This window comes from Oncorhynchus mykiss, chromosome 21 (genome assembly GCF_013265735.2).
Source record: "Oncorhynchus mykiss isolate Arlee chromosome 21, USDA_OmykA_1.1, whole genome shotgun sequence".
NCBI lineage: Eukaryota > Metazoa > Chordata > Actinopteri > Salmoniformes > Salmonidae > Oncorhynchus > Oncorhynchus mykiss.
This window is the reverse complement of record NC_048585.1, coordinates 46259602-46271097: the sequence shown is the minus strand read 5'-3', so window position 1 is coordinate 46271097 and position 11496 is coordinate 46259602. Positions and strand designations below refer to the sequence as shown.

At 43.7% G+C, this 11496-nt stretch overlaps 1 protein-coding gene across 14 annotated transcripts in view; it reads right to left on the bottom strand.

The window, feature by feature from the left end:
• Positions 1–4175: 4175 nt before the first annotated feature.
• Positions 4176–11496, bottom strand: part of LOC110500597 (thyroid receptor-interacting protein 6) — a 50306-nt gene continuing 42985 nt past the window's right edge. For 7 of the 14 annotated variants that reach the window (XM_036957999.1, XM_036957991.1, XM_036957992.1 and 4 more), the window contains exons 7-10: positions 7130–7299; positions 6755–6933; positions 6011–6131; positions 4176–5867 (exon numbers count right to left, since the gene is read on the bottom strand). In XM_036957999.1, coding sequence (XP_036813894.1) covers positions 5736–5867; positions 6011–6131; positions 6755–6933; positions 7130–7299 — 602 coding nt within the window. In that variant the 3' untranslated portion in view covers positions 4176–5735. Of the gene's footprint in view, positions 5868–6010; positions 6132–6754; positions 6934–7129; positions 7300–7453; positions 7551–7719; positions 8296–8466; positions 8581–8817; positions 8955–9263; positions 9454–9601; positions 9948–11496 lie in introns of those variants that run through there. The other 7 variants (XM_036957998.1, XM_036957995.1, XM_036958005.1 and 4 more) reach the window with 6 other exon arrangements.

Genomic DNA, 11496 nt, shown 5'->3' with positions numbered 1-11496 from the left:
GAAAAACTATTGGAAGCATTTCCTTGTTTGACCACTAGGTTTTATGGGTATTATGACTCATACTGTGTTACTCTATTAGAAAAGACAATAGCAGTGGTCAAAAATTGAGAGCAGGAGAACACTAGATGGCAGCAAACAAGGACTACATAAAACATAGCAGGAGGACAACAAGGACATATGTTCACTAGATGACTGCAAAGGGACCCCTAAGACTCTACAGGAATGGTGAGAAATCAATTAATTCATTTAAAATAGGGTAGGGTACCTAGTGGCCAGTAGTTTGTAAGTCCAAACATTTTCCCCTAACAAAGACTACCAGATGGCAAGACACAAGTCCTTACACCATGGCGACCCTGCCTACCTACAGGATATGGGTGTTGATCATGTTCCGGCCTCAATTAGAAAAACAGTATGTGATTGTACTGCATTGTACTGTCAGAAATAGTGGAGTCCTACAGACTAAAAAATGAAAATTTTGCTTGTCACCCAAAACCCTGACTAACTTTTACAGATGCACAATCGAGAGCCTCCTGTTGGGCTGTATCACAGCCTGGTACGGCAACTGCTCCTCCCTCAACCGCAAGGTTCTCCAGAGGGTGGTGCGGTCTGCACAACACATCACCGGTGGCAAACTACCTGCCCTCCATGACACCCGATGTCACAGGAAGGCAAAAAAGCTAAAAGACAACATCCACCCGAGCCACTGCCTGTTTACCCCGCTACCATCCAGAAGGCGAGGTCAGTACAGGTGCATCAAAGCTGGGACCGAGAGACTGAATAACAGTTTCTATCTCAAGGCCATCAGACTGCTAAACAGCAATCACTGACTCAGAGAGACTGCTGCCTAGTTGGAGACCCAATCACTGGCCCCGTTAACAAATGGATCACTAGTCACATTAAAATAATGCCAGTTTAATCATGTTTACTTATCTTACAGTACTCATATTATATGTATATACTGTATTTTATACCATCTATTGCACCTTGCTTATGCCACTCGGCCATCCATATATTTATCTGTACATATTCCCATTCACCCCTTTTCTGTGTTTTAGGTAGTTGTTGGGGAACTGTTAGATTACTTGTTACATATTACTGCACTGTCAGAACCAGAAGCACAAGCATTTCGCTACACTCACATTAACATTTGCTAAGCATGTGTATGTGACAAATAAAATGTGATTTGATTTGACCCGACCCTGGAGGGTGCATCACTATTTTACACTTTGAGGTCAAAGTGACACTGGAGATCTAGCACTGACATTCCACAATTCCACAACAACTACCTAATACATGCCAATCAAAGTAAAGGAATGGAATAAGAACAGGCCTTTCACAAAGCACTTGTGGCTGGAGTGGCAATTTTAATGTAACTGTGCACCAGTGGCATTTTGCGCTTCAGTTGTGTACACTTTGTATAAACTTAGGTACAAATATACATAAAATATACTAAAAGCATACTAAGTATGTATTACAAGTATACTTGTAATACACTTACAGTATACCTAAAGTATACTTGTAACACATTCCAAGTATACTTTGTCAGTATGAAGAAAGTGTAACACAATATATGTAATTTAGCAGACGCTAAAGCAATTTACATTTATGTATAGGTGTCTCCTAGCCAATTAAACTTGAGCGGAGTTGAGTGGCGACTAGTGTGGTCGTACTGGAGCTCTGACGTTGCATAAAATGTTGTTTTATCAAAATCGACTGACTTCAGCACCCAAAGAATAGCCCCCAATTACACTTTGTTAATGGCTTGAGAGCAGGCAGCCAGCAGGCCGAACACTTATCATGGTGTCTCACCATCCACGCCATCTGTGGCTGTAATGAAGCCGCTGTGAGTCGAGAAGCAGGTGTAGGTGAAACGTTTAATAAAACAACAACCAAGTAGCAAGCCACGATAACAGAAGTGGAATACATGAACACAGGGATAATACCAACTGAGGAAGGAACAAAGGGAGGGACCTATAAAGGGGAGGTAATCAGGTCCAGGTGTGAATTATGATGATGAGTGCCAGGTGCGCGCAATGATGAATCCCAGGACCGGTGGTTAGTATTCCAGCGACGTCGCCAGCCGGAGGCGAGGAGCCAGAGTTGACGTGACAGTGGCTTCGTAGTAGGACTCAGTCACTGGACTAGCTAGCTAGCTAGCTACTCTTCCCTACTACCAAAATGCAGCACCCACAAGGTGCCAGCAACCACACCACACAATAGTAATTCAGGAGTAGCCTTATAATTTATTCCATGATTCCATACGGTAATAGTCATCTGTCATCTCTTTCAGGCTTCTCTCCATCCTCAACCTCCGGGACAGTTGGCATAATCAAATCAAAACATTGCTAGCCAGCTAACTTCTGTCTTGAAAACGTGCGGGATTCAAATTATTCAGACTACAATAACAAGCTAAATAAATAGCTAATTAGTTACACAAAACGTTTGTAATGGAAAATGTTATACGACCTCACGGTGCCATGGCAACCACAGAACTCATTACGCTCCTCCTCTCTGGTGGATTGATCCACAATTCAACAACGCAATTAATAAATGCCATACACTATATGCTATCGGAAAAATAATAGCTTGGCTGTGTTTGTGAAGTTCTTAGATAACATTAGAATATTGAACAAATATACATTTCAAATAACAAAATAGCACTTTCATTAGTTTATGTTATTGAGGCTTGAATGGACAGTAGGCAGACCTTCCAATCAACATTTGAGTCACTTCATATAATTAGCAGCTCTGTGTGGGGCATCCGAACCACACATCATTCCAGATACACGCACCTGGGCTGGTGGGGCTAATCTCAACTGACACACACCACCACTGGGACTGGCTGAGAAGGACGTCAACCTCCATCCTCCTCTGGTAGCACCTTACACTGGACCAACGATAGACTGTGAATGAGTCTCAGATGGGGGTGCCTTTACTATTCCCAATAGGGTGCCATTTCAGACAGGGCCCTGGTCAAAAGTAGTGCACTGTACAGGGAACCAATCACATCCCTGTATTGGTCCAAGGGAGGGTGATCCAAGGATGAAGAAATCTATATTTTGAGGGCGCCAATGTTACGTGCAACTTCAACGGGGCTGTGTTTTGTATGTGGACCAAACAAGCTTCCTTCTCTCAGATCCAGCCATTTGTTTTGTTCTCCACTCTAGGCTGGTTATTGTTGGACATCCAGTCTAAGATTATTGCTGCTGAATATAGCATTGAAGGACACAATCGATATACATTTGAATCAATAGCCAAACATACGGACAGGGTAGATGCTGTGTTCTCAGCTACAGGTGTTACTGGTGGCTCTGCTTCAGTGTTGCTAGCGAGGGTCAGCATCGCTCCACACAGAGATGTGCTAAATGCACTACAGAGAGCAGACACAACCAAGGACAAGGTGAGTCGCTGAATAACTTGTCAATAGCCTAATTTATTCCTAGTTCTTACATGAGTCCTTTGTCCAGATCTTCTCCACATTGATAGTGCCCACATTGTAGCCGTGCTAACGACACATGGTAAAATGTGTCTCATCCATCCAATATGTCTGCATTGTGAACAAATGTCCCTGGCCCTCCCTGCATTCAAATGATTTGGCATTCTTTCAAACCCCTCCATGTTGGATCATTTAATTTAAACTTCTTTAGGATTGGTGGGTCCCCTGCAGGACGGTTGAACTAACATCATGCTAATCGCATTAGCCTGAAGTTGTAAGTAACAAGAACATTTCCCAGTACATAGACATCTGATATTGGCCGAAAGATTACATTCTTGTTAATCTAACTGCACTATAACGCTATTGTTTGTGCACAGTTAAACATGAAAAGTTAATACACATTTGGGCAGTCTTGATACATTGAACAGAAATACAATGGGTCATTGGATCAGACTTAAATTCTACACACACACTGCTGCCATCTAGTGGATGGGGTGGGGGTCAAAGGGGTCTGAGCCTTGAGGTTAAAGACCTATTTCTTACAATGTCACAGGTACTGAAAATGACAGCTACTTAATTGGTTGCAATGTTGAAGACCTAGATTGGTTGTGCTCGACCTCAAATGAACTTAGTTCAATGTTCTACTAAGTATGTCGCCTTTCCATAGGTTGTCATGTGTAATAACACTGAATTGGTTGGGGACTAATACAGTGGGCTATCAAAAGACATACACATGGTGTAGTTTAATAAAATATGGTTTATTGTCTTTGATAATACTACAAACCGGCATTAAAGAAAAAAAAAAAGCAAATTATTCACACACCTACTTCATACGCAAGTCAAATTGTACAAGCCTGCCCAGTCCATTCCTCAGACAATTATCATTATTCTGCAGTGGAACATAAAATTAAACAGTTAAAGTGATGACCATTACCCTCATAATCACAAACATCTTAGTGACAATAGCAGTTAAAGTGAAAAATGCTGTTCAACACAGGGACCATAATGTGCTCATTGACCTATACGCTGAGAAGAATCAAATACTGAAACACATGATTCTGGACAAAGAAAACAATATAATTGATTTTAAGGGTATTTTAGTCAGAAGAGAGGCTTCAAAACATACTAGCAGTTTCTACATTAAAACAAAGACAGCGGGATGGAGAATCTCAAGGAGAAATTACAACACAATGTGTGAATAACTACAATGTCGCAGAGTTACTTAAACACGGCCAACAAAGCAAACTCCTAATGCTAAGCTTACACGTGACAAGCATGGAGATTCCCCTTTCTCAGTAAGAAGAGCATACTTTACTGCGCCGCATTCATCTTCATATTAAAGTAGAAAATCAACCCAAGTGTTAAAAGGAAAAATATCTAAAAAGCACTTTCACATATTAAAAGATAGGGTTTGGACTGGTATACAAGCAACATTCGCTGAAACGCAGTACCAGTTGTGTTTACAAATCACTGTCCTGCAGAATAAAATGTGTTACGTTCTGACATGTGGTTCAAGATTTAATTATATTGACAGATTAAGTTACGTAGTAACATCCAATGAGATCAAAGCAATGACGTCAGTGATCTTGTTCGCTCTAATCAATCTTCCTAAAAACTCAATTCACTGCACAACACACTGACTACACCCACTTGGTCTTCAATGAAAGGTCTCCAAACACATTCACTCCACAACCAAAAACACCTGCAATATAAACTCAGTCACAGAAATACTTTGCATATGTGCACTTTGTTTATGAGGCAGTTCAGGACGGTTATTGACTTTAGTGGTATACAAAATATATGTTCCAATACCTGGACTGGTCAGTTACCCCACAGCCAGGAAGACACAGTATTCCTCATCCTCAATATCACCTCATTTTCCTACTTATCCTCCACAACATCAATATCTCCACAATGTCAATCCCATATCTGTGTCTGGCAGGATGGTGTGTGTGAGGGTGCGCAACATGCAGGAAAGTGTGTGTGAGACAATGTGCAACATGCAGGATAGTGTGAGATGAGCAGTGGTGCAATCAAAGGTTTGAACAGGGAGGGGGGGGGGTAGTGCAGCCCTCAGCTTTATTCTTCAGATGCCCAAAGATAAGCCATGAGCTGATAAAAGTGAAGGGGGATGAAGTTGTTCTTTGACACTGATCTCAAGTCAGTTTAACATCTCCCCTTGTTAAGGTTCATTCCAGATCTGTTTTTTTAGGCCAACTTTTACCCCAGAGGAGGTGAAAGTAATGGAAGGGTTGAGTGGGGGTCATCGGTTAAAGGTCAGAGGTGACTTCCTAGTTGGTTAGCAGTCAGTTGAGATTTTGGCTGAGGGGTTCAGGATGTGCTGGGCGCTGCAGCCCTTACACAAGATGTGACCGTCCAGGGGGTAACAGCATCGCTCCTCACCCTCAGAGGACAGGAGCAGACCACACTCCTGGAGGGGACAAAGAAAATCCACAGGGTCAATCCAGGAACACTGGATTAGGTGCAACTGAGGGGGTTTGTGTACATTTGATGTGATAGCCTGCCAACATCATTCAACTTGAGTGACCTGTTTAACTAACAGTGACCACTCACCTCACACACATAGCAGTTGACGTGGAAGTTGCGGTCCAGCGCCACTATACTGATAGTCTCATCCTGGCCCGGTCCGGGAATGATGGCCTGGCCACACACTGAGCAGCGAGGGGCAAACTTCCTGTGTAGGACAGGAAGCACCAGTGTCAACACTAACAATAAACAGATAATCGTTCCAAAAGACTCATGTCTAAAACTTAAACTCGTAAAGTGCAATTAAGTTTTAGTCATGAGTATTGGACAGATATCGGATTGTTGTGCTAGTGTTTCAGTTGATTGCCTGCCTAAAGTAAATCAGTGGCGCAGCAGTATAAGGCACTGCTTTAGGCGTCACTGAAGACCAGGGTTCGAGATCTGTGAGGCGGCACACAATTGGCCCAGCATCATCCGGGTTAGCGGAGGGTTTGGCTGGCACGGATGTCCTTATCCCATAGTGCTCTAACGACTCCTGTGGAAGGCCGGGAGCATGCACGCTGACACGGTCACCAGTTCTACGGTGTTTCCACCGACACATTGGTGTGGCGTGCTTCCAGGTTAAGCGAGCAGTGTGTCAAGAAGCAGCACGGCTTGGAAGGGCCGGGTTTCGGAGGACGCACGGCTCTCGCCTATCCCGAGTCCGTACGGGAGTTGCAGTGATGGGACAAGACTAACTGCCAATTGGATATCATGAAAATAGGGGTAAAAAAAAAAATAGTCAGTATCTGCCACCGAGTACTGTCAGTGTGGTCTATCCGTGTTTCTGACCTGTGGAAGTCGTCTATACAGTGGATCTGGGAGGTGGCGTCCACGGTGAAGGGCACGCCATCCAGGCAGCAGCCACACACAACACAGTTGAAGCAGCGCGGGTGGTAGGCATTGCCCATGGACCACAGGACACGGTCCAGGATGGGCTTGGAGCACATGCAGCAGCGCTCTAGGACACTCTGAGGGGGGAGGGAGAGGGTTGGCACAGGTTCAGACAGAATAGTGTGAATGAAAATCCAATAGATAAGGATAGACTGCAAGAGAGCAAAAGAGATCAACTGATGAATTGAGAGAACACTACTAAAAGGAACTGTAGAACATAAAGAGACAAGCCTTCTCAATACAAAAAGAGGACAGTCAGTGACAGCCACTCACAATGTAACAGCTCCTGCAGTGGCTCTGCTTGTCAATAGCGTAGAAAGGTTGCCCCCGGAGATGAGCCTGGCAGGTGACACAGGTGAAACAATCCACATGAAACACCTGCTCCATGGTGATACAGTCGCTGCCGTCATCAAGGACTTTGTCGCCGCAACGTGCACAGCAACCTGGAAGTATGGTGGGAAAGGGGAGAAGCGAGGAGACAAATGGGAGGGACATATTGTGGAATTCAACTGAGTCGCCCAAGGGGAAATTATGATGTAAATAACAGCCGAGGCAACAAAGGACATGCAATTTTATTAGAAAGAAATCGGAACATACTAAAGTCTTCCTCTGTCGGGGGATGATTCATGTCATACACAAACTTCTTAGTGGGCTGGCCCAACTCTTCCTCTGGCCTCGAAGCTGCTGTCCCCTGCTGGACAAATATGAATATTTTCCAGAAAAATCATAGAGATTTTACTTTCCCATTTAGATCCGTGAAACCAAGAGACTGAAGATACAAGTATTCAAAAAAGGACCATAGTTTACCTTAAAAAAAAAAAAAGACACCACAAACATTAGATGTCTGAACTCCAGACACTCACCTTGCTGGGCTGATAGGTGGAGCTTGGTGCCGAGCCTGACTGGTGAGTTTCTGTGACTCCATTGGATGTGGGGCACTGGTTAGCTCTCCCTCCAAACCCTGCGGCACGCCCCTTGTAACCCCTCTCAGAGTGCAGCTCCTGGACTTGGGATGCAGGGTGGGGAGGGAACCAGCCCTGGGGGCCAGTCTGATTCTCGGGCGGGGACCACAATGCATGCTGGCGGTGTGGGGGAGGGGTGTAAGCCTGCCCAGCTTGCCTACCAGTCTGGAAGTAGGTGACAGTTTGGGCTGTTTTGACCTGAAAACTGAACCTTGGGCCAGTATGGGTGGAGGCGGTATTGTAGGAGGCAGGGACAGGCTGGGGGTAGGATTTGGAGACCTGGGTGTCGTTGTCATCTGGCTGGGGGAAGTACTGGAGACCCTGGTGGGGATCACTGGGGTTCGGGGGTGTAGAATGGTCCGTGGACTGAGGTGGGAAACCCATAAACGGCTCTCCCTGAGATGGGGCTCCTGGCTGGGCTGAGGGTCTGTAGTGGTCCCCCAAGATGTATTTGTTGTAAGGCACATTGTGGTACAGCTGCGAAATAATGGATAATAATTTTATGCATTCCTTACAAACCAAGGCATAAATATCCAGAGGACCCAGTGAAACACTTTCAGACAGATAGGAAAATACACAAAGTCACATGTTTATGTTTTGGAGGAATCGTTTACTCCACAGTCCAATGTAGTCAGTCAGGTAGACTACCTGTGTGCCGTTTAGTGTATGGCTGTCCTGATCAGCCAGCATGCAGGCGAGTGAGTCAATCTCTGCATCACTGCTGGAGTGGTGTCCAATCAGCTTCTCAGGAGTTACCCAGTGCTGGAAAAAAAAGATGGGTGCCTTCATAAATAATGTCAGAACAGGAGGAGATGGATAGGTAGAGGAAGTGTAGAAAAGTGTTTGTCCCAATACATTTTTATTTGAATATTCTGAGCAATTTCAGGCTCCATAACAAAATTACATTACTACAAATCTTTGCCTGGAAACTACACCAAACACCAGAGAACTGGACCAAGACAGTGAGAATTCCAGGCTACAGATGCAATTACAACCTACCATCAGCTGGTAGCGTTCCATGTGAAGGTTCAAGGATTGGTCTTCATCGAGACCTTGGGGAGGTGGTTGGTAGTAGTGGTCATTAGATTTAGGGTGAAACCCTGGGTCCTCTTGGTGGTGGTGCTGCATGGGCCCAGCTGTAGAACACATACAAAACAGTGCACTTTACATTTACAAACAAGACTTAGTAACCACAGGGTACACACTTAACATTAATCACATGACAAACATTTATTTACATCAAGATGTTTATTTACGTCAAGAACGAATCATCAAAGCTGTTGATGTACTCAGTAGTGTGTCAGGTCCAACGCTCTACTACAAGGCTTTAGCTACAGAATAACGGACCGCTGATTTTCACAATAGTCCATCACAAGTTCTCATTATAGCAAGGATTCACACAAGACAAGCCCAGTGTAATGTAAGGCCCACCACTGTGTTCTTACCTGTGGGTCCAGTAGCCATTCCTCCTTCGGTCTGGTCATAGACCACATACTTGGGCCGGGTGTCTGAGGAGACCTTTTTGGGCGGCTGTCTGTACACGGCTGGTCCAGAGTCGGACATCTGGGGGACGGGTCTCTCCGGGCTACCAGGAGTCTTCGGAGGCAGCCGGCTAGGACCAGACATGTCAGGGTTCTGAAAAAAAGGTTGTCGTGATTAAACAGTTACACGATAACAAAACACTTGCATGTTGGTAATAATAAGATTCTCATAAGAATTTTTTTTTAAAAGATGCACTAATATTTTGGCAAGAAGATTTCCTGTCACTGCCACACCAACATACTTGCTGATTGCATATTTAGGTCACAGGTAAGCACTGAAAATCCAAAGATGCTTCAACCTGGATGTCCTGTGTCAACTCACATACGCAGATTAACAATAGGCTTATAGTTGAGAAGCAGGAAGACAGCGACACTCCCAACCATCAGGGAATTCCAGCAGACAGAGACAAGAGTATACCACAAAGCAGGTTCAATGAGTTAAGCAGCTAACTTGCCTAAATAGTCAGAAAGAATGGTTATTCTTTGGAAAGAACCTTGAAATGGGTAATGGGCTGATTCAGAGCTTCCCTGGGTGCAAGTTTTTTATTTTTACCCTAGCATTACACAGCTGATACAAATAATCAAAGCTTGATGAGTCAGTTATTGGAATCAGCTGTGTAGTGCTAGGGCAAAAGCCAAAACATTCACCTGGGGGCGGGGCATGACCGTGTTTGGGAAACCCTGGTCAATTGACTCAATAACTGAAACATATCTAAGTTTAACTTCCTTAATGAACCAGAAATGTCTGATTGTTTATCAAAGTTAGCTATCTCATTGATCCAGCTATGTAGTATACCACTATGTTCCACAGAGTGAACCAACACACACTCAAAAAAACCGCATAATCCCACAAGTGCGAGATCTATGGCTTGTGCCACAAGGACAAAGGATGCATGTTAGAACCAGGTTTAAACATGTTAGAACCAGGTATTCCACAGAAAGTGTGTATATTGTTTTTTATTCATTCTTGAAAGATTTTCTGTAATATTGTCAACTCAAAAGTGATACCATTTCAAGAGGACTGGTCAGATTAAATGACCGTAACTTGTACTTGTTAAATGATTTCATGAAGCTTCTAATGTCTTGGTCCTTGAATAACTGACAGAAGTGGTCCCATGAAAACCCATCATGTTATGGAGTCTGGCAACAAAGAAGATCAAATATATATGGCCATATCCATGGTGCCAGTGGTTTCTGTAGTTGTATTTTATTCTATTGTACTCTACAGGACCTCTCCCACATCCTCCTGCTGAAGATGTTGGACCTGATGACCACAGTAGCAGGGGAAAACGAGGTTCTACCAGACCTGGAGGCAGCACTCTGGGTGAGGTCGGAGGTGGTGCGCCAGCTACCCCTCAACCAACGGGAACGCAAGGCAGGATGCCGGAACTTCTATTGGAAGACCTTCACATCATGTTAGCCCGCCTCCTCACCATCACCAAGCAGCCCCTCTTCTTCCCGTTGGATCATTTAAAGACCTATTTCTTACAATGTCACACAGGTACTGTAAATGACCACTACTTATTTTGTTGCATTGTTTAAGACCTAGAATGTTGGTTATGCTTGAACTCAAAATCAAATAAACTTTGGAGAACATTAAGCTAAGTATGGTGCCTTTCCATAGGTTGTCATGTGTAATAATACTGAATAGGTTGGGGTCTAGTACAGCGGTCTATCAAAAGACATACACATGGTGTAGTTTGATGAAAAATGATGGTTTATTGTCTATGTAGTATGATCAATTGGCATTAAAGGGGGGGAAAAAAGCTAATAATTCACACACCTACTTCTAACTTGAGTCAAATTGTACAAACCACCTGCTCAGTCTATTCCTCTCATGCATAAATATGATTATTCTGCAGTACTTATCAATAAAATGTTGTGGAACAAATTTACACAGTGAAAAACAAAGTGATGACCCTTACCCTCATAATCACAGATACACATCAACTTTGTGACAATAGCAGCACAACAGGAGTTGAAATAAATAAGTGAAAAATGCAACTTATAGGGCTCAAAACAAGGACCTTCGTATCATTGTGCTCATTGACCTATACTCTTAGAAGAATCAAATACAGAAACAAAACATGATTCTGGACAAAGAAAACAATATAATTGATATTTTAAAGGGTCTTGT